We start from the raw sequence: 23,666 nt of genomic DNA, 5'->3' as shown, positions 1-23,666 counted from the left end.
CTTGTGGACCCGTGTCCTGAAGTTGGCTCTCCCACTTCAGAGGCACAGCACTGGCTCCTGGCTGCAGCACCAAGAGCCTTTCATCCACCCAGCTCAGAATAACAGGGAGAAAAAGCAGAAAGAAAGAATTAGTAGAAGAAAGAAAGAGAGAGGGAAAGAAAGGAAGAAGGGAAGAAAGGAAGGAAGGAAGGAAGAAAGAAAGAAAGGAGGGAGGGAGTGAGGAAGGATGGAAAGAAAGAAGGAAAGAAAGGAGGGAGGGAGGGAGCAATGAAAGCAAAAGGAAGAGTTAATGGAAGAAGGGAGGGAGTGAGGAAGGAAAGAAAGAAAGAAAGACAGGAGGGAGGGAGGGAGGAAGGAAAGAAAAAGAAAGTGGAAAGAAGAAGGGTGGGAGGGAGGGAGGAAAGAAAAAGAAAGGAGGAAAGGAAGAGCGGAGGGAGGGAGGGAGGAAGGGAAGGTAGGAAAAAAAGAAAGAGCAGGTAAAGTAAAATAGAATAAAGTATGAAATATAGTAGCGTTATTAAAATTAGAAAGTAATTATTGAAAAAAAAAAAAAACGGACCGATAGAACCCTGGGACATATGGTGGAAGCAAAGCTATACAGAGAGAATCTTACACAGAAGATTACACATACACATTCACAAAAAGAGAGCAGGGGGAAAAATCAAAAATCTTGCTCTCCAAGCCCACCTCCTCAATTTGGGATAATTCGTTGTAAAAAGAGGAAAAGGGCAAGAAGTCTGAAATCTTGCTCTCTAAGTCCACCTCCTTACTTTGGAATAATTCGTTGTAAAAAGAGGAAAAGGGGGGAAAGTCTTTTTTTTTTGTTTGTTTGTTTTTTTTGTTTTTTTTTTTTGCTGTACGCGGGCCTCTCACTGCTGTGGCCTCTCCCGTTGCGGAGCACAGGCTCCGGAAACACAGGCTCCGTGGCCATGGCTCGCGGGCCCAGCCGCTCCGCGGCATGTGGGATCTTCCGGGATCGGGGCACGAACCCGTGTCCCCTGCATCGGCAGGCGGACTCTCAACCACTGCGCCACCAGGGAAGCCCGGGGGGAACGTCTTAAATCTTGTCCTCAAAGTCCACTTCCTCAATTTGGGATGATTCGCTGTCCATTCATGCACTCCACAGACGCTGGGCACATCAAATGGACCGTGGAGCTTTAATCCGCTGCCTCCGAGGCTGCACAGAGAGATTTCCCTGACTCTGCTCTCACAGCTCCCGGGTCTCAGCCTTGGACCTGGCCCCGCCTCTGTGCGTAGGTCGCCGGAGGGCGTCCGTTCTTCGCTCAGACAGGACGGGTTTAAAGGAGCCGCTGATTCGGGGGCTCTGGCTCACTCATGCAGAGGGGAGGGAGGGGCGCGCAGTGTGGGGCGGGCCTGCGGCGGCAGAGGCCGGCGTGACGTTGCAGAAGCCCGTGGCGCTCCGTGCGCTTTCCCGGGAAAGCCGTCCCCGGGTCTCGGGACCCCGGCAGTGGCGGGGTGCACAGGTCCCCCGGAAGGCGGGGCGGACAGTGACCCGCGCTCGCACACAGGCCCCGCGGCTGCGGCGGCGGCGGGCGGCGGCAGGCGGCGGCGGCGGCGGGCCGCGGCTGCGGCGGCGGCGGGCGGCGGCAGGCGGCGGCGGTGGCGGGCCGCGGTGGCGGCGGCGGCGGCGGCGGGCCGCAGCGGCCGCGGGCGGCGTCGGGCGGTGGGCGGCGGCGGCGGCGGCGGCCCACGCCCGTCTCCAAGGTCCACGCCTTACCCGCGGCTCGCGCCTGTCTCCGGCGCTTCCCTAAGCAGCCCTTTTAATGCCCTCTCCTCGCACACCAGGAAACAAAAGTGAAAGTGAAAAAAGACTTTTGCCTCTTCAGCACCTCCAGACCCTTTCCCCGGACTCCCTCCGGGCTAGCCGTGGTGCACTAACCCCTTCAGGCTCTCTTCCTGCCGCCAGCCCCAGTCCTCTCCCTGCGCTCCGACTGAAAGCCGATACCCAAGCCTCAGCTCCCAGCCCCGCCCGCCACGGCGGCAGAGCAGACAAGCCACTCGGGCTGGTGTGTGCCTGAAGGCACCGATCCTCTGTGCCGGAATCTCTCCGCTTTGCCCTCCACACCCCTGTTGCTGTGCTCTCCTCTGCTACTCTGAAGCTTTCCCCCTCCGCCACCTGCAGTCTCCGCCCGCGAAGGGGCTTGTAGTGTGTAGAAACCTTCCCTCCTTCACGGCTCCCTCCCACTGGTGCAGGTCCCGTCCCTATCCTATTGTCTCTGTTTATTCTTTTTTTCTTTTGCCCTACCCAGGTATGTGGGGAGTTTCTTGCCTTTTAGGGGGTCTGAGGTCTTCTGTCAGCGTTCAGTAGGTGTTCTGTAGGAGTTGTTCCACGTGTAGATGAATTTCTGATGTATCTGTGTGGAGGAAGGTGATCTCCGCGTCTTACTCTTCCGCCATCTTCCTCCGGGGCCCGCCAAAACTTATTTTTAATTATTTTAAGTGTATAGGTTCTAGGGGACATTTCTGTTTAGGCTCCTCTAGGAAGGGGAGAGAGTTGTGACATGATATGGAAATTGCCTCCGTACAAAATTTTTTCTTGTTTAGAAATTTGAACACTAATTGAATGCTTGATAATATTAAGAAATTATTGTTAACTTTTATGGTGATTTTTATTGAAGGATTATATGTTAGTAATGCATATGGAAATTTTGCAGTTGAATTAATATATTTGCAATTTACTTCAAAATAATAAAGGAGATGGGAAATATGTGAGGTATCAGTGAAACAAGTTTAGCTATGAGTCAGTAATTATTTAAGCTAGCTGATGAGCATATGGGGATTTATTTTACTGTTATTATTTACACTACTATACAAGTTTATTAGACTATGATATTATACTATCCTACTAGTATTTAATAGTATACTATTATACTACTCTTCTTTTTTATGTATTTAAAATATTCCAAAATAAAAATCTTAACAATCAAAATATTAAGAAAAAATTAGCCCTTTTTGTATCTTTCATCTTTTTAGATGTGTTCCCTCTACCCCAAACTTCTCCACAAACCTGAGAAGAAAATGCTGGTTGACTGAGTATCTGGTTAAGTGAAGCTTTTATTGGATATGGTTTGAAAAGTGTGGAATCATATCTCAGTTAGGCTTAGAAAGCTTTTCTCCAGGATGAGAGCCAGACCATCTCTGGTGGAAGAGTGTCCTGGTGTCCATTTATCATACTGACCAAGTAGGTCAGGGAGGAATTTTTTAAAATGTAGTTCAGATAAACTGTTGGGGCATTTGACCCAATTCTTCAGTTCACTTTGCTTAAAATAAAAAGCTAAAACATGGTTCATGCATCTTTAGCCCACTGATTTCTACTCCTTCCAGATTTTGTTATTTGACTAAGTTAAGATATAGTAAAGGTCATCTATGTGGAAGGGAAAACAATCTGTTTAACCTAGGAGTTGACAAACCTTTTCTGAAAAGAGCCAAATTGTAAATATTTAAGGCTTTGTGGGCCATGTGTGTTCTCTGTCATGTATTTGTCTTTTTATTTATTTACTGTTTTACAAACCTTTAAGAATATGAAAACTATTCTTAACTGAGCAAAAAAACATGATGGTTGGATTTGCCTGAAGGACTCCTGATATAACCTCTCATTTTAAAACTAGCCTTTCTTCCAAATTTAACTCATTCTGAATAAGATAATATAGGTAAAAGCATTCAATAAAACATACTTTATTTACTATTATTATCCCTTTAATGCATTCTACCCCTGTCAACTAATACATACTGCTAACTAAACCAACTCATTACAGACATAGATTATTTCAGTACACACTTGAACATACACACAAACTTTTAAATTAAAAACTTCAGTGTCATTTTTATGATTGTAATTATTACCTTAAATTTGCTCATTTGTTGTCACATAGAGTAATGTTTCTTGGGGTGAGAAGAGATAAACAGATATTTGCTTTTGTTAGGATTAATTTTTGAATCTGGGTTTTTTTTTTTTTTTTTTGGTTTGTTTTTCGGTTTTTTTTTGGAGGGGAGATGTTAGTAAGATTGCTTTTTTGCCTAATAAATTTTTGCTATTATCTTGCACAAAAAGAGATTTCCAGCTGACCTCTCTTCTGATACTTTGGATTACTCAGAAGTAGAAAATGAAAACTCCATCGATAGGATATTAGTTTTCAACTCACTTCAAGGCCTCTCTATGGATGAAGAACTCACTGCAGTCTCTCAAGAGCGGGAAAGAAAAGAAAAGGTAGAGGCTTTTAATGAAATGGATAGCTGTGAACATCTAGAAAGATGTCGTGGATGGTGAGGTGCTTTTGAGCTGAAAGGCACAGAGTCAAGCTCAAGTCAACTGAGGTGACAGAGTCTATTGTAAGGGAGCACATGAAGAAAGGAAGCACAGCACACCACCTCAGGACAGTCAGAGGCCAACTTTGTGGCAAGCAACAATGCCCCTTAGGAAACACAGTGATTCCTGAGGTCCAAGAACCAGTTTAGGGATACACCAGTCCTGTAACTTATGCACTCTCTGGCTTTTCTGGCTGTTCATACCTTACTTTCAGTCTCCCCATGAGAAGGTATAATTAGGCCTATTAGTCACAATCCAATATAAAGCATCCCCCTCGAGAAGAGTTCTCCAACCAGGCCATCCCATGGGCTGCTGACCAGGTTACAGATGACTGTTTCTGAGATAGGCATGAATCTTGGAATCAGTTATCACAGATATTCAGAGTCATATGATAAAAGCTTACAAGCTTGTACACACAAATAAATACTGCTTCTAACCAATTTGATAGACATGAGCTACTGTCTTAATGTCAGGTAGATTTCTGCAGAATGAAATTTTCCTTGGATGCCAAAGTTTTGCGTGATTTTCTCTGGATGCCAAAGGTTTGCTTGATTGTTTCCCAAAACAACCTTTCATCTTATCTTCACTCACAGCACAGTTACCCATTAGTGGTTTTCCTTTACATCTAGGTTCAAAATTGTGGATGCTTCATCACCTTTCAAGCTCTTTTGAGGCTTCATTTCACAGGAATTCTTGGAAGAGATCATTTCTGGGTGCTATAGCTTTATTTCAGGCAAATTCCCATCACCTCATATCCCAAATTATTATCAAAACTTCTTTACAACTCTTTATTTTAACTGGTAAGAACCTCCCTCTTAGTTCATTTTACAAGCCAATTATAAATTAATATTCTTGTGTCATGAAACAAAAGATTTGAAAGAGAATAAATTTGCCTTCAAGAGAAAAAGAGGTTGAGTGTCTTTCCCAATTTTGGCATGATATCTAGAGAGTTAGAACTCCCCTCTCTACTTCATATAATCTTTCCTAAGACAATATTTTATAAATAAATTTCTTCCTTAAGAGCACTGCAATTGTGGATTGAGACCCAATTTCTTATCTTTAGAGGAATATTCTCTATGCCTAATCAAAATCCTACGATTCTGTGAAGGTGCTGTTTTTGCAATTCCATGAAAACTTCCTTATAAACTGTTCTCTTGACCTGTGCTCATGATTATTTCATTCTAATGTCCTTGTTTCCCCACCCCCCTACCTTTTTTTCCTGTCCTCTCCATCCTCATGGTGTAAGCAGTGCAATTTCTACACTTCTTTCAGAGCCTAAGGCCTTTAATGCCACCAAAGTTGTACAGAACTGGATTTTTAGATTTTTATAAACTTTAAAGTCACTAGCAAATGATTTAGCTTTGGAATTATTCTCAAGCTTTTGTTATATATTGTACTTGAATTTCTAATTAATTATAAAAGCTTTGAGTCATGATCAGTATCTTTCATTTCTTTTATATTTCCCATAGTTTCCTCCAATGTGCTGGTACAAGGAAATAATTCATTGACTTGAATTTATGCTATCCCTTAAATTCCATTTCTTTTTGCCACCTTTTCCCAACTTATCTTAAACTAAGAACCCTATTTTAGATGCAAATTTGACAGCTACAAGAATTCATTTCCCAAAAAAGTCCATCATTGGCATTACCTAAGAACTTGTTAGAAATGCAGTCTCAGGCCCCACTCCAGACTTACTAAATCCTAATCTGCTTTTCAGCGAGACACTAATGTGCATAAAGTGATCTTATGCATATTAAAATGTGGGAAACACGGCACTAAAGAATCTAGTCTGAATCAGTTGACTTTTACATTCAATAAGCCAAGAAAATGTGTATTTAAATCTCTATTTTATCATCCACCTGTGTATGTGTGTTGTGTGAAAAAGAGAATAAAGAGAGAGAACTGGGGTAAATTTTGGAGACAAACAACTTTTTTGCTGTAGTAGACTCACCTCATAAGTATCTAGTGACTATATTTTCTATTTAGACTATTATTCCTGCTATACTTTTTTTAAATTTTATGTTAAACCACATAGGAAAACAGAGCTGTCAAGATATTACTTCAGAAAACACACTTGAGGTATCTAAGAGCTGAAATCGTTTGATGAATTTTTAAAAAGCTGGCAGCTTTTTAAAGGCATTTATAATTCAAGGTGTTTGATTAACTTTTAAAGAGTTGAGTGCTGGTAGATTTAAAATCAGAAGGAAAGATTTGGAGTGGTCTGGTAGATTTTTAAAGATGGATAGAAGCAGGAAAACTGTAGTCTTACTCATCTTAGCTTTGATATTTTTATGTGATTTTTGTTCCAATCACATAACACATCCCCTTTAATCTTCTGTATAACATGTGGGCTAACATGGGGCTAGCAGTGATTGTTCTTATCTACCCCATAGATATTCTGAAAATCACTGTCATAGTCCATAAAGTATTGTATTTTTCCAATGACAAGTAGTATAAATGTATAGTAGATATCAGTTTATAAATAGTATTGTGTGAAGCTGATTTTATGCAGACATTAGGTAGTTGAAAGAGTCACAAAGGAATTTAAAGACACAGACATCCTATGGAAGGGGAAGGTGAGAGAGGTTAAGGAGTGAAAAGTATAAACCTTAACGGAAATCTCCACATGTCCAACAGAATGGAACAGTAATGTCCTAAAAGTGTTTGTAATCAATAGGAGCCAGATAAAAGATAAGCGTTATGTAGCATCTGATGAATAGAACCAATGTTCCTCAAAAAGATCTGGCTATTTGGGATGTTGTGTTCAAATGTGAGCACCTTGTTTTATGAAGAATGTTTCCAATCTGGTGTAAGTCTTTCTGCTTCTCATCAGTTGATTGACTCATTCATTCCTTGTTCCGTGAACCAAGTGATATTGTGTGACTAAATCTATGGTAAGGGCTAGATACTGCAAATGTGATTGTTGTACTTTTCATTGAATACCTTATAGTTTAGCATCGAGAAATATCATATAGACAAAGAAGTGTAATAATGTGCTGTAGAGACTAAGATGCAAGATGATCAAAGCAGAGGCACAAAGATGAATTCTCCCTGGGGTAACTAAGAAAATGTGTCCATCGGTGTGAAGCCATCGTACTTGAGACAAGTCTAAAGAATTGGGATGGTTAGTTTATGAACAAATTGTTTATGAGAGGGTGGAGGGTGTGGGAGATGGCTGTTATATTTCACAAATTTGGAAGGTTACTTGATCTATGAAGCATTACTTTTTCCTTGGTTCTAGCCGGTAGAGCCAAAATCACAGGAAAAAATACAGTGAAAGGAGTAGAAACATAAGGGGAAAAAGGAACTCATGCTGTGGGAATGTCCATACTGCACTAGGCTTGTACCGGGCACTTTATTGGCACTTTTTAGGTAAATCTCATAACAATTTTGCCAGTGCATAAGTTGTCTGAGGTGTCGCTACTAGAGTTAATACTCAGAGCCCCAGGTGACCACCCTAATCTTGTGTTTTAAGAGAAATAAATTGACCAAACATATGGGGAGAACTAAGATTAGTTTGACAAGATAATAACTTTAAATGAATAAATAATCATAAATAACTGCATGAGCTGCAGCAGAGGACACTAATAATTATGTAAGTACCACTGTTTCTCTGGGAATTGAAATATTCAGTTAGATATTTGGAAGAAAAAGCAGAATTAGGTTTTCTGTTTATTAGAATAGCTGTCATGCTATAAAATCTATCTATATATAATATACTAAATACAATATCTGTATTTGGAAATATGTTATATCTAATCTCTCTTTCAGAAAATTATTTTAAAAATGTGAAATGTTTCAAAATACATCAAATATCAATACTGCAAAATTTACAACTATTTTATGTTTTATCCTACTCTAAATTTCTTTAGATCCTTATTTAGATCCATTTGACACTTAAAGTGCTTCTTCTACCAGCCAAGCTTGATATACAAATTGCTTTAAGCCAAATGTTACCTCACCATGCCATAAGAGGTGATATTTTACTAGTTCACTAATATATATATAGAAAGATTACAAATACAAATAGAAAACTAAAAGGTGATATTTCCGAGCTTCCCTGGTGGCGCAGTGGTTGAGAGTCCTCCTGCCGATTCAGGGGACACGGGTTCGTGCCCCGGTCCGGGAAGATCCCACATGCTGCAGAGCGGCTGGGCCCGTGAGCCATGGCCGCTGAGGCTGCGTGTCCGGAGCCTGTGTTCTGCAGCTGGAGAGACCACAACAGTGAGAGGACTGCGTACCGCAAAAAAAAAAAAAAAGTGATATTTCCTCTTGCACATTATTATGAGGCACTGGATTAGAAACCCAAATAATTTCTAGGAAATAAGTATTTTAATGCACAGCAGAGAATTACTTTTAGTTCATCATATCGGGTACAAAAGAAGGAAGTAGCTCTTGCTTAGGTTACTATGAGCAGCCGAGCACAAATTTTCCCATCAATTCTGGAAACTCAGGTTTAAACACTTTCATTACCTTACAAATTTCTGTCATAAGTTCATGATTAACTCTGTGTTACTGCAATATCAAGCTCTGTTTTAGAGGTCAGAGAAATATTTCTGAGTTGCAAAATTCTTGAGGCCATTTGCCCTACCTTATAAAATGACTGTTTATATAGGTGACAGTAATGTCAGGTGGAATGGAATGTTTATAAACAGGGTTACTAATGTCAGCAAAAATAGCATTGGGTGGTTGATATATCTCATACCCTAAGGATTATTAAAAGTATATATATATAGTGTGGTAGGCCAAATTTAATCTCCCGGGACACATTTCTTATGATGCTGAAAAACGGAAACAGAGATTTATAATACTCTTGTGATGAGATGCATTACTCTCGGTTTCCCTCTTCGGTAAGTGAAATAACTTAACCTGTAAAGAAAATAACTTATCTTGTAGAGGAAAACAGGAGACTAATGCAGAAATAAAATTAATATGCCAAGTTCCCAGTACTTGTGAACTTAATTATCATTTAGAACTTTGTATCCAGATGAAAGGATATATTTACAAGTAAATTTGCATTAAAATTTTTTAAGCAGTGATTACACCACTAGGAAATGGTTAGTTGAGTTCTCAGAGAGTAGACAAACAAGGAAAAAAGGCAGAAAGATTGAAACAAGCAACAGAGTCTAGAAAATATGCCAGAAGACTCTGTTTTAAAAGTTTATATCTGTAAGCTGCACTCAGCTTGTTCTTTGGGAGTTCAATTTTATTTCATTTTATATTTTATTTTATTTTCCTTGGGAAGTCAATCTGAGCACCCAAAAGCAAGTTAATTTTCTAGATAGTGAGTAATAACATATCCATCTTGAAGAAAACATTACCAAACCTTCTAGATACTCTCTTCCTTATATACATTGCACAAAAACCTCAAAGATATATTGTGCTGCTTAAAGAAGGTGCAAGTTCTGTTACAAAGAGAAGATACTCAGCAGGGGAGCCATTATTATGCCATCTTAAAACTTAAGATTAGAATTTAGTGTCAATCTGGGGTTTGTCCACTATCATTGATGTACTCATCAGCATTTTAAAACAATTTCTCTGGGCTAAGAACCCAAGGCAGCAGGCACCACGAGGGATAAAATAATGTTACTGTATGGTTGTTGTCTTTAAAATATCTTAAACTAGCTAGGGAGATAAGGTCAATAGTTAGGAAACAAGTAGAAAACACAATACAAGAAATTAAAAATAGTGATGAACTAATATCTACATAATTCCTAAGGAGCCCAAAGGATAGTATGAGATACAAATGACTCAATTGTTTTTTCTCTCTTTTACACACACACACGCACAGCATAAATACACAAAAACTCAATCTGTAACACCTAACACAGGACTCTTTTCACTCAATAAGTAGATCCCCAAAATAACTTATTATCAAGAGAAAATTAATTTACAAAGAAACACCTACTTTATTCGTATGGAATCTGGAAATTCAGTTCATGAAATCTAAGATTCTTTTATGATCAGGTTTACTTTTTCTCATTACTAAGTGTGTGGCATTGTTTATTTCTCTTCACGGTGGAAACAAAGAGTATGGAGGCATTAAAAGAAGAAAGGACTACTTAAATTGTTTTTCACACTGACCAGTGACTATTTCTAGAATATACCCTCATGAATATACCATCATTTGATCTGTGTCTCACTAAGAAAATATTGAAGAGATGATGAGAGATAAAGGCTGAAGAGTTTTATGTTGGGAATGAACACAGCTCATTAGATAACTTCTGAAAGGACTTTGCTAGTGAAAATCTATATTTAGCCCTTAGTCTTTTCATGGGTGATTGAAACTCATTTTGTAGAACATGTTGCTCTTTGGTTCAATGATTCATTTCAGCAAACATTAAGCACCTACCAGATGCCATGGAAGCACTAAAGATATAAAAATCAGTGGAACTTTAGATATAAAATATGACTGAAGTCTGAAGTTATGGATTAAATGTTGATAAAACTCTAGAGATATCATTGAATTTTACATTTTACAGATAAATAGATGAAGGTCCAGAGAATATAAGTATTTGTCCAAATCTTCACAACCAAGATCAATCAGTCTGAGACTGTAACACTGGACTCCTAATCCCAGGCCAATACTCTTTATACTACGCCAAAAAGAAAGAAAAAAAAAATCTCTAAAATAACCTAAGAAATTGGATGTATGTTAAGGTAGTAGAATCAGCAGGTAACCATCACTGCTGCAGAAAATCACCAAAATAGAATTCTACTTCATTAGTTGGCAAGAAATCAACCAAATTGAAATATCAGTTTTCATTCAAAAAAAACACAAAACGTAAAGAATTACATAAGTACATTTTATTTTAAATAGAATTTAATGAAGAAGTAAGATTTTCTGAACAATAACACCTCTGAAGTTTTCTCATAAAACATGTACTCAATTTTTTTATATAGGCCTAAAATATTATTTAAGCACCATCCTCTAGGAAGATTTCTTCTCATACCAAAGGCAGTATTTAACTGATTCATCAGTTAATTATGGGGACCTATACCATGTAACACATGTCCATCTACTCCATTTAGCTACATATATTGTATATTCACTGTATGAGGACTCCAGACGATAGAAACCAGAAAATCATTTGCAAAGAATAACTTAGAGAAAACATGAATATATTTATATCTATGCTGAAATAAATCTATTTTTTGCTATATTTCCAAAATGACTATAAGTATTGAGAGTAGCTATATTTTTTCTAATTTTTAAATTTATTTTTTAAAGTACAAAAGTAATATATAAATACAGGCTCGTTGTAAAAAGTATTCGAATAATTTTTAAGCATACAGAAAAATAAATACAAATCCATTTCTTTTTTTTTTTTTTTTTTTTTTTTTTTTTTTTTTTGCTGTATGCGGGCCTCTCACTGTTGTGGCCTCTCCCGTTGCGGAGCACAGGCTCCGGACACACAGGCTCCGCGGCCATGGCTCGCGGGCCCAGCTGCTCCGCGGCATGTGGGATCTTCCGGGATCGGGGCACGAACCCGTGTCCCCTGCATCGGCAGGCGGAGTCTCAACCACTGCGCCACCAGGGAAGCCCCAAATCCATTTCTTTACATAAGATGATCCTCAATACATGTCTTTATCTCTTCCCTTTCCAGAGACCAAATTAAAAGTAGTAAAGGAATATTGTGAAGTTTTGCTTTCACAATAAAAAGAAAGAAATATGGGAAGGAAGTCTTTCCCTCTCTGTGGACACTGTACGAAGATGTTAATTCTTGTAGTTGCTGTTTTGAACTTGTGATCATGAGAGGTTGGCCAAGAAAATAAAGTCATGCCAGCACAGTGCCTCAGCATCACTGTGATACTAAATCCACACTAGCCCTGCCTCCCAGACTTTTCTAATTAAGTTATTTTATTGGTAAGCCAGTATTATTCAGGTATTCTGTAACATGCAGTTAAGAAAACATTTGGAAGTGACGGATATGCTGATGGTTTCAGAGGTACATGGAGATGTCCAAACTCATCAAACTGTATACATTAAATATGTGCAGATTTTTGGTATATCAATTATACCTCAATAAAGCTGGGGTTTTTTTTGTTTTTTGTTTCTTAGCTTAGTTTTTTTTTTAAAGAGCAAGAGGGACATAAATAGTATTTCAGGACAAGAGAAATGGTGTTATGGACTGGATGTCCTTGTCTCTCCCAAATTCAATAAGTTGAATCCCTAATCCCCAGTGTGGTAGTATTTGGAAGTGGAGCCTTAGGTAGTTGAATTACATGAGGTGACTGGGGGTGGGAACTTCCTGATGGGATTACTGACAGTGTTGGTAAAGGAAGACATGGGGGCTCTCTCTGCCATGGACGACACAGTGAGAATTTGGCCATCTGCAAGCCAGGAAGAGAGTTCTCACCAGAATCCAACCATACTGTCACCCTGATTTTGGACCTCCAGGCTCCAGAAATGTGAGAAAATAAATTTCTGTTGTTTAAGACAATTTTTTAAAAATTATACTGGTGGTTACTGATGAAAGTTGAAGGAAAAGTAGAGGGAACTTGGAATATAATGCTGAGGGCTATGACCAAGAAGAGAGCAAAGCTCCTGGCAAAACTCCAGAAAAGCTGCTAGCTAAGAGACAGTGTGTTGACAGAGGGCCCACTGAAAAGTGAGGGGAAACAGTGACTTAGGGAAGGTCTCTGTGTGGTACAGTGGACTCTCTGTCACTCCCTTGATAGCCTGTAACCAAGCATTTATTTTCCTGAGGAGAGAAAAACGCAAGTGGTTCTTCTCTAAAGCAATTGAACAAGGCAGAGAACTAGAACAATTAAGAGAGATGCTGGTAAACTTGGAGTACAGCCCTCCTCATTCTGGCATGTAGGGAGATATGAGGATAAACTTCCCACCTATTCACCCTGAAGAGAAACTCCAGATCAATAAATGCTGCCACATCACTGGAGTTTTCACACTCAATAGAAATGGACATCAACAGGTAATTTGAAGAAAACATTCAATATACAAGGGAAAGATGTAGCCACAGAGACAGAAACAATGATTCCAGAGTAAAGAGAAAGAATTCAGAAAACAGAACAGAAACTAAAATATAAAATATAATAAAGATAAAATATAAAGACAAAACTTCTTTTTGTTTCCATTTTACAGTGTTATTGCAACATGTATATATAATTCAAAGTATACAATTCAATCTTTATAGAAATTTCCCAAATTATGAAACCAGCACTATGAAAGCCAAGCCAAACAGGTTTAGGTTTTCATCACCCCAATAAGATTCCTCCTGCCCACTTATTGTTAATCTCCTTTTCCACCCACTTCCCCAAGCAACCACTAATATGTTATCTGTCACTATAGATTTCCCTTTTCTGGATTATTTATATCAGTGGAAGCACGTACTATATGGACTGTCATGTGTTGCTTCTTTCACTATGTTTGTGAAACATTCTGAGGTTCATCCATATACAATATATCCATATTTTATCATATACTCATTATTCAAAGCCAGATCTCTTTAACAACTACCAGAAGATAGAGGATATTACATTCACAACAAAAGAGAATGATATAATGAGAAAGCAACAAATATAGGAAAATGGAAAGCATCTGTAAATTAAAAATATAAGTGCCAAATTAAAAATACATTAAAAACAATGAAAGGTAAAGTTGAGGAAATCATCTACAATAGTAATCACTATTTTTAGGTTTGTTTATATTCCTTCATATCTTGTTTTTTTTTCTCTTCTGTGCATTTAGATATTAAATTTTAAGTAACTTTAAAAAAATAAAAGTTATATATCCACAAATAAAAATAATTTAGATAAAGCAAAGTTGAAAAAAAATGTAAACAGTATGTCTACATAAAGGAATATTTTTCAACGGAGCAGTGCATATAGGTAGATTTTATTGTCATTTTTTTCATACTATATGTGATCATTTTTATCATGTTATAATTAAAACCTTGTATCCTGCTTTTCTCTGTTAAACTTTCATGACCATTCGACTATTAATATTAATACATAGATTTTAAAAGCTTTACTTTTAATAATTGCCACATAGTTGATTATGAATCTTGACTTATTATTCATTTAAGGCATTCCCATATTTTCAGATGTATACATAAATGTATAATGTATATCACCACGTAAATAACATTGTTCTGATTACAGACTATTTCCTTAGGCTAGATTGTCAAGTGAAATTTCTGGGTAAAGTGTATGGATACATTTTAATATCTTTGTTATGTATCATTGGATTATTTTCCAAGAGGCTTATAACCCTTCTATATGACAACTTGTACAGATTTGAAAGCAACACTTAGCAATAAAAACATTTCTCATCAGTATGTTTGACATAATTTAGCAATCATAAGTTATAAAATATGGCATTAGTACTATAGTGACACAGGAGTTTAATTTTGGGGTAGTGTCAAAAATACTTTTATTATATTTTTTTAAATTAGAGTAGCTGACATATTCCATCATATGATAATATGCTTTATACTTAAACACTGACCAATAGAGGTTTATCTTCCTATGCACACAAAAGGTACATACACACAAACATGCACACAAACATGAACAGTCCACAATATTATTTTTTCATTTTTAATCACATTTATTGTTTTCTTTCTAATTTTACAAGTAATGAATGTTCATTGCAGACAACTAGAATTACATAAAAGCATGTAAAAAAGAACAATCGCCCATAATCTCCATCCCCCAGAAATAACTACCATTAGCATTCTGATGCATTTCCTCCCAGTGTCTACATATTTTTTTAAAATAAATGAAGTACAATTAATCTACAACACTATGTTAGTTCTAGGTGCACAACTCTTTTTTTTTTTTTTTTTGCGGTATGCGGGCCTCTCACTGTTGTGGCCTCCCCCGTTGCGGAGCACAGGCTCCGGACGCGCAGGCTCCAGACACGCAGGCTCAGCGGCCATGGCTCACGGGCCCAGCCGCTCCGCGGCATATGGGATCCTCCCAGACCGGGGCACGAACCCGTATCCCCTGCATCGGCAGGCGGACTCTCAACCACTTGCGCCACCAGGGAGGCCCTGCACAACTCTTTTAACCTTTCTACTAGATTTATGTTTACTTGGGCTACTACCTTTAATATCTATTTGCCTTTACCAATGATATTTTTTCTCTTATAACTTTCATATTTCTATTTCTGTCCTTTTCTTTTTTGCTTAGAGAAGTCCCTTTAACATTTCTTGTAAAACTGGTTGTGGTACTGAACTCTTTCAGCTTTTTCTTGTTTGTAAAAATCTCTATCTCTCTTTCCAATCTGAATGATAGATTTGCTGGGTAGAGTATTCTTGGTTGTATGTTTCTTCCTTTCATCACTTTAAACATATTATGCCACTCCCTTCTGGCCTGCAAAGTTTTTGGTGAAAACTCAGCTGATGATCTTATGCAAAGTTCCCTTGTGTGTAACTAGTTGCTTTTACTTTGCTGCTTTTAATATTCTCTCTTTATTGTTAATTTTTGCCATTTTAATTATAATGTGTCTTGGTGTGGTCCTCCTTGGATTGATCCTCCTTGGGATTCTCTGTGCTTCCTGGACCTGGATGTTTGTTTCCTTTCCCAGGTTAGGGAATTTTTCAGCTGTTATTTCTTCAAATGTGTTCTCTGCCCCCTTTTCCTCTCTCTTCTCCTTCTGGGACTCCAATAATGCAAATGTTAGTATGCTTAATGTTGTCCCAGAGGTCCCTTAAACTATCCTAATTTAAAAAAAAATGCTTTTTCCTTTTTTCTGTTCAGATGGGTGATTTTTACTACTCTGTCTTCCAACTTACTTATCCAGTCCTCTGTATCATCTAATGTACCTTCGATTCCTGCTGGTTCAGAGGCTGCTGGCTGCTGGTGGGTGGGGTTGGGTCCCAGCATGGCGGGCTGCATGGCACAGAGAGTCCCAGCACTGGCGCTGGCCCATTGGTGGATGGGGCTGGGTTCCAGTGTTAATAGGGTAGAGGGAGGATTCCAAAGTGGTGCTTGCCAGCATCAGTGTCCTTGGGGTATAATGAGCTCCCAAAAATGGATGCCACCAGCATCTGTGTCCTCAGGGTGTGTCCCAGTTGCCTCTTGCCAATCTAGGAGGCTCTAAAAGATCAACAAGTAGGTCTGACCCAGGCTCCTTCAAATTACTGTTTCTGCGCAGGGTATTGGAGGGTGTAAGATTTTGTGTGCACCCTTCAAGAGCAGAGTCTCTACTTCCTACAACCCTCCAGCTCTCAAGAATGCAAGCCCCACTGGCCTTAAAGCCAGACTTTCTGGGGGTCATCTTCCTGGTTCAGGACCTGCAGGCTGAGGAGCCCAATGTGGGGCTCAGACTCCTCTCTCCCTAAGGGGAATCTCTGCAATAGTGATTATCCTCTCATTTGTGGGTCACCTACCCAGGGTTATGGGTCTTGACTATACAGCGTGTCTGCCTCTTCTACCCTTCTCGTTGTGGTTCCTTCTTTATATCTTTATTTTTTATTTTTTTTCTTTTTGCGGTATGCGGGCCTCTCACTGTCGTGGCCTCTCCCGTTGCGGAGCACAGGCTCCGGATGCGCAGGCCCAGCGGCCATGGCTCATGGGCCCAGCCGCTCCGCGGCATATGGGATCCTCCCAGATCAGGGCACGAACCCGTATCCCCTGCATCGGCAGGCAGACTCTCAACCACTGCGCCACCAGGGAGGCCCTCCTTCTTTATATCTTTAGTTGTAGAAAATCTCTTCTGCTAGTCTCCAGGTCATTCTCATACATACATTGCTCTGTATGTATTTGTAATTTTGGTGTGCCCATGGGAGGAGGTGAGCTCAGGGTCTTCCTACTCTGCCATGTTGGCCCCACCACAATATTGTTTATTAAATTTGAAATGTTTACAAGCATGAACAGTAATAACAAAATTGGTGGCTTAGGTGGCATTTCCTAAAATCCTCTCAATTGCCTGATTGGTTCAGATGCACCTCTTTTGTACTCCCAGAGTGCCTGCCTTCTATATTATTGCTCTCACCCACTTGCATTTTAAATGAAATCTTAATTTAAATGAACTTTTTCTTTTTTACTACCAGCATATAAGTAATACCGAAGTAGATATGATGTTTGATTCATGTTTCCAGCCCTAACGTCAAGGATATAATGCCTACCACATAATTTACTCACTATGTTTATCAACATGAACTGAAATTCTTTAAATAAGTTCAGAGGAGTGTGAATTTAGGCCCCTTTCAATAATTATTTTGCTTATTTCCTTTTGTTAGAAGACAGTGCATTTCAGAAACACTTCTCCCATTCCTTTTTTAAAATAGGTTATTTTGAAGCTAAGTTTTTCAATTATTTAAATTTTTTAAAGAAGCAAAGTCTATAGGATTTTACTACATAAATTTTGGGAAATGAAATAGAAAATCTTCACTTTTATCATTTATTTATCTAGCTAATAAGAAAATCCACGTTTGCAAATATTTGCTTACCAAATATTGGGAATCAAAATTTCAACAAAATATTTTCCTTAGAGATTACTTAAATGAAAAGCCCCTCTGTGCATTTGGAATATAATTTTTATACTGATTTTACTGGGAATATATGAACTACATAAAGCATTCCTATAATGCATACATCTGAACCTGTGATTCAATTTTGCTTAATCATAAGACTTTCTAAGCCAATGATTTTGGGCTTACTTTGGTTTCTGTCTATATAATACCATCTGCTCTCTGCCTTCCAGAATTCATAAGAACTTCTATCTGAGAATCGTCTCTTCCTGTTTTCAACTCCATTTTGGATTTATTATTCTTTTTTCTGCACATTTTTGTTTCAGGTGAATTGGAATGGGAGCTGGAAGAAGATAATTTTGTTACATCCTTCCCTTTGAACCAAAAGTCTCAATTGTTTAAGAAAAAAAGAATATTTTAAGATTGAGTATTAGCAATTGGGCACTTTTAATTATCAGAAGGGATTTCCTGATAAGATAGAAAATGTTACTAATCATTGGTTTCTCACACCATGAGACTTTTTTATTTTAGTTGTGGTAGGTCTTAATGGCCTTTTAAAGAAAATTGCCAAACAAATCTTTCTTCTTTGTTTTTATAGAGATTTGCCTGTTGACCAAGGGACGGCGGACTGCCAGTGTTCGAGCTGATACATATTGTCGTCTTTATTCGCTTTCTGTGGACAATTTCAATGAGGTCCTGGAGGAATATCCAATGATGAGAAGAGCCTTTGAGACAGTAGCCATTGACCGACTAGATCGGATAGGTACTCTGTTCAGTTTTCTTCTTTGTGCACAATTCAATTTTAATCTAGTGGGCTGATACATATTTGCAATCATAAGTCCCAAATGCTAGTATATAGATTGCTTATTAATTAACATAGAAATATAGAAATAGCAATTAGCTCTAGCCATATTTCTAGAAAGATCTGAGGCTCTAACTTTCTCTTCTAAGTAATCTAGGTTTGTTTATTCATCTCTATTTTTTCTAGCTATGCAATCTGATTTCACCAGTGATACCAAAACAATTTGAATCTTAAGGTAAAAAACAATGATTAAAAATTCTACACAGCATTAAAATAGAACTAAAAATGCAATAGTATGAGTCTACATTACAAACTAAATTTTATCACAAGGGTTTTTTTTTTCATTTTTAAGGATCAACTTTACATTTATTCTTATATTAAGAATTGAAAACTTGTGTATTTTCATTGTCTCAGTAGAAACTTCTTGAAATGTTTGTAAAACAGACTCAAGCAGAAAAAGCCTTAATAGAAGTGCGCACATAGATGCTTTACTTTGCAAACATCAACTTATCTTAAAATCTTCTCTGCTCTCAAATAAAAATATGTAAGTTAGACCTTACTAATTACACTAGTTTAAAAATTTGAATAATTGCCATAGTAAAGTTAGATCAGATTGGCTTGCTGTTAACTTCCCAAGATATGCTAGAACATTCTGATGTCAGAAGGTGATATGCATTCATCTTCCACACCCAGATCCTCCTCCTGCACCCTACCCTCCTCTGTTCCCTTCCCCTGCTTAACTCTACTAGCCTTCATGATCTCAGTTTAGACATCACTTCCCTGTAGAAACCTTCTTTGACCTTCCACCCCCTTAATAGTCTGAGTACCCTGGAGATATTCTCCTGTACTACTGGGAAGTTCCTCCATCACAGCACTGCTTTTATTATTTAACTTGCTCTAGAGATGCTAAGCTTTATGAATGTAGAGATCATGTCTAATTCACTATTACATTCACGGTACCTAGTACACAATGAATATTGTTGAAGAGAGTTAGGGAGGGATGAAGGAATCAATTAACTCAAAGGAGATTGGGGTTGGGATCACTGGAAATTAAACAAAGAGATACTTCAACTGCTTCATTTTTATTAAAGGTAAGGACTTTTGATTGACGTATGGTTGTGTCAGCTTTTCTTCTGCACTTTACATCTTTCTTTTCTTGTGTATTGGTAGGACAACAGACTGCATAAGGATCTGAAATCAGGTTAGGAGAAGTAAATGTAGTATTTGGACATTACCATTAGACACAGCACACATATTAAAAATCTTATTGATAACTTAGAGATATAACAGGACAGAGTGTCCAGAAGACAGTGCCCATAAAAAAAGCGAGTATGCCTAAAAGCATCTTTACTTAATTTGAAAATGACTTCCCTCTTTGTGGTGTGTGAGTGTTCGTGGTAGAGCCAGAGACTAATTTCTGAGCATATGAGTTTTTTTTCCTAAGCAAGCTAAACATATTTTGCAAAAGCATCAAAATCAGCATATTTCAATAGAGAATTTCTGTTAATCTGATAGAGCATCACTTTCATCTAACTCATTACAGTTAATTTTTTATAAGAAAGTTTGCATGAAACAGTTTGCAATCAATAATATAGGGAATAAAATTGCTAGTGAGCACCAGTATTTCCATTTTTAATCTTCACAAAATTCTAACAGTGCATTAAAAGTTATAGTATTTTTCCACAATGTCCCAGATACTTAGATTATGAAATGTTGACTATTCACATGATCACAAAGAAATATTATCCTTCTCATTGTTGTGGCCATTGCTTATAAATGCATATGTTATAATTAATTAAGGGTATACGCAAAGTAAGCATTTATGTTTTCTACTAATGTAGAAGTCTTTGTTCTTTGGGAAATTAGGACAATTCTGTAAGGAGAGAGATAACCATTCATTCTGGCAGTCATTTAAAATGATTGCCTTTCCCAGCAGCCAAGTAAATTATATCATACATTTCCATTTGAAAATATTCCTTGTTAGTTTAGATGTGATACTTTATTTAGTGATATGGCAAATTGATTTACTTTTCAGTTACCGTATTTACCTAGGTGATGATGCCGTTAAAAAGTCACTGATTTTCCCCTCTTACATCAACCTACAATCGGTGCTAATTGTTATTTTGCCAGAGAACATCTCCTTATTGCAAACCACTCCAAAGACAATAGCAAGAAGGAGAGGTAATACTTATTGAGGTTCTAGAATGAGTTGAGAGCTTGCCATACGTTATGCCCCTGAATCCTCACAGCAACCTCTCAGAAGAGGAAAGATTATGAAATAGTTCTCAATCTGGCTGCACACAAGAATCCCTTGGGGAAAGTTTATTTTAAAGTACCAAACTCTGGACCCACGTCTGTTTATTCTGATTTAATTGTTAGGGTGCAGATGGAAATAAGTAACTCTTAAAGCTCTCGAGATGACAAAAATATGCAAGTAGAGAATCACTGGTGTAGGGCACTGGTCAAAAGCAAAGGCCTTTGCTTCTCAAACTTGCATGTGACAATTACCAGGGGATCATAGTAAAAGGCAGCATCTGGTGCAGCAAGTGGATGAGGCCCAGGAGACTTCATTTCCAGCAAGCACTCAACGTGATATAGATGTGGCTGCTTCCTAGTCCGTAGTAAATCTGTGATCAGATCTACTGGTTTCCTGTCCCAGCTCTGTCACATATTAACTATGTTTTCTTGGACATTACTCTTAACCTTCTTATGTTCCAGTCTCCTTTTGGGTGAAGTGGGATTATGAGTACACTTACCGCAAAGAGTTGTGGATTAAATAAAATAAATCTGCCTAAAGCCTTGGGTAGGGTGCCTGTCACATAGTATGTATTCCATTGTCCTTTCTTGAAAAAGAAGCTTTAAACTGAAATCTTGATTTCAGGCCCATCGTGATCCAGATGGCCTTTCTTCTCCCAAGGTAACCCTCATGCAAATCTCTCCATTTCTTCTGTAAGATGGCTTTTGCCATATTACAGACTTTTCAACTTGACTCGTATAGAAGGTAAGATTTTCCAGAAAGATACTGGAAGCGTGAGAGACAGGAGCCGTGTGTCTATTTGGTGTCTCAAGGTGAGTACTTGGCTTTTAAGCCTCTTCTATGAAACACTGCCAACATTCTGTCTGCAGGAGCCACTTGCGCTTGGAGTTGTCATCAGTCACCTGTAGACTTTCTAAGTGCCTATCTTCCTTTCGCTGACAGGAAAGAAAAATTCAATTCTTCTGCAAAAGTTCCAGAAGGATCTGAACACTGGAGTTTTCAACAATCAGGAGAACGAGATCCTGAAGCAGATTGTGAAACACGACAGGGAGATGGTGCAGGCCATCGGCCCCATCAGTTACCCTCAAATGACAGCCCTGAATTCCACGTCTTCAACTACCACCCCGACCTCTCGCGGGAGGACGCAATCTCCGCCGGTGTACACAGCCACCAGTCTGTCTCATGGCAACCTGCACTCCCCCAGCCCCAGCACACAGACCCCGCAGCCGTCGGCCATTCTCTCGCCCTGCTCCTACACCACTGCGGTCTGCAGCCCTCCCGTTCAGAGCCCGCTAGCGACTCGAACTTTCCACTACGCCTCCCCCACTGCTTCCCAGCTGTCACTCACTCAGCAGCAGGCACAGCAGCCACCGCAGACCAAGCAGCAGCCCCAGGCTCCACAGACACCCAGCAGCTCCGCACCGAAAAACGAAGTGCACAAGAGCACGCAGGCGCTTCACAACACCAGCCTGACCCGAGAAGTCAGGCCCCTCTCGGCCTCGCAGCCCTCGCTGCCCCATGAGGTTTCCACCCTGATTTCCAGACCGCATCCCACTGTGGGCGAGTCCCTGGCGTGCATTCCTCCACCCGTGACCACGGTGCACGGCTCGGGCCTGCAGGCAGGGATCAGGGGCACCGTCCCCCAGCGGGTCACCCTGTTCCGACAGATGTCATCAGGAGCCATCCCCCCCAGCCGAGGAGTCCCACCGGCACCCCCTCCACCAGCAGCGGCTCATCAGAGGGAGTCTTCCTCAGTCTTACATACAGACCCAGAGACAGAAAAGCCACGATTTGCTTCAAATTTATGATCCCTGCTGATTGTCAAAGCAGAAAGAAATACTCTAATAAACTGAGAATATTCTCAGACCTTATTTTATTCTATCTCCTGATAGATCCCTATAGCCTACTATGAAGAGATATTTTAGACAGCTCTGGCCTCCATGCAAAATGTAAAATATATACATATATATATATATATACACATATGCTATTAAATCTATATCTAAAAATCTCAAGAAAAGTTCAAAAGACTTGTTTAGCATTCAGTGTTTTATGTCTTCCTTTCTTTAAATCATTAAAGGATTTAAAATGTTGTTGTAAGATTATTTATTTTTAACCTCCTTTTACTTAATTCCTTTGATATATGTATTTCTCTATTTTATGAAGAGTTCTTGGATTCAATGGAAGCAAAACTCTGATTTTAAAAAGGCAACTCAAGTGAGCTACTAAACAGCACCAATCAAAACTTTTCTCATTAGCAGTGTCTCTGCATCTAAATTGTTAATCATTAGTTACGGAGGATTAAATAGCAAGTCCCATTTTCTAGATCTAAATTGTATTTTGGTGCTTTGAATTTTGAATTAGGTTAAAGAACACACCATATGCTTGGCCATGGTAGGAGACTAGCATTGACGCTGTTATGACTGTCTCTAACCACAAACATGTCCATCGACCTTTCAGAAAGCTGAGGGGGTATTTCTCTTCATGTGTTATCGGACTTTTACCAAGACTCAATCAATGTTAGTTGTAAATAACTTTTTCAACCCAAACAAAGATGGCTGTTCTGTGCTGTGTGAAGGTAAAAGTCATCGTTTAAGAATTTAGTTTTATTGCTTCACTTCAAAACTTAGAGTTTTAAATTTTACAAAACTTAATTGTGACAGTTATTCAACTGTAATGCAATGGCTTGAAACCTACAATATTATTTTAACCTGCAATGTTTTATGCAAAATTGTATGCTCGATTCTACAAATTGCTTGTATTACACCAAAAATCATTACTTTTCTTCCTTCTTGCCATAATCAAGCATCCGAAAATAGTCCCTGCATGCTTTTTGGA

At 38.8% G+C, this 23,666-nt stretch overlaps 1 protein-coding gene across 1 annotated transcript in view; it reads left to right on the top strand.

Annotated features, from left to right (window-relative positions):
- HCN1 (hyperpolarization activated cyclic nucleotide gated potassium channel 1) overlaps window positions 1–22,636 on the top strand; it is a 395,898-nt gene extending 373,262 nt beyond the window's left edge. The window contains exons 7-8 of the mRNA XM_060091683.1: window positions 18,368–18,532; window positions 21,771–22,636. Coding sequence (XP_059947666.1) covers window positions 18,368–18,532; window positions 21,771–22,636 — 1,031 coding nt within the window. The remainder of the gene's footprint in view (window positions 1–18,367; window positions 18,533–21,770) is intronic.
- The last annotated feature ends 1,030 nt before the right edge of the window (window positions 22,637–23,666 follow it).

The sequence above is a fragment of the Mesoplodon densirostris genome, chromosome 3, assembly GCF_025265405.1.
Source record: "Mesoplodon densirostris isolate mMesDen1 chromosome 3, mMesDen1 primary haplotype, whole genome shotgun sequence".
In the NCBI taxonomy this organism is placed as follows: domain Eukaryota; kingdom Metazoa; phylum Chordata; class Mammalia; order Artiodactyla; family Ziphiidae; genus Mesoplodon; species Mesoplodon densirostris.
This window is presented reverse-complemented; position numbering and strand designations above follow the sequence as displayed.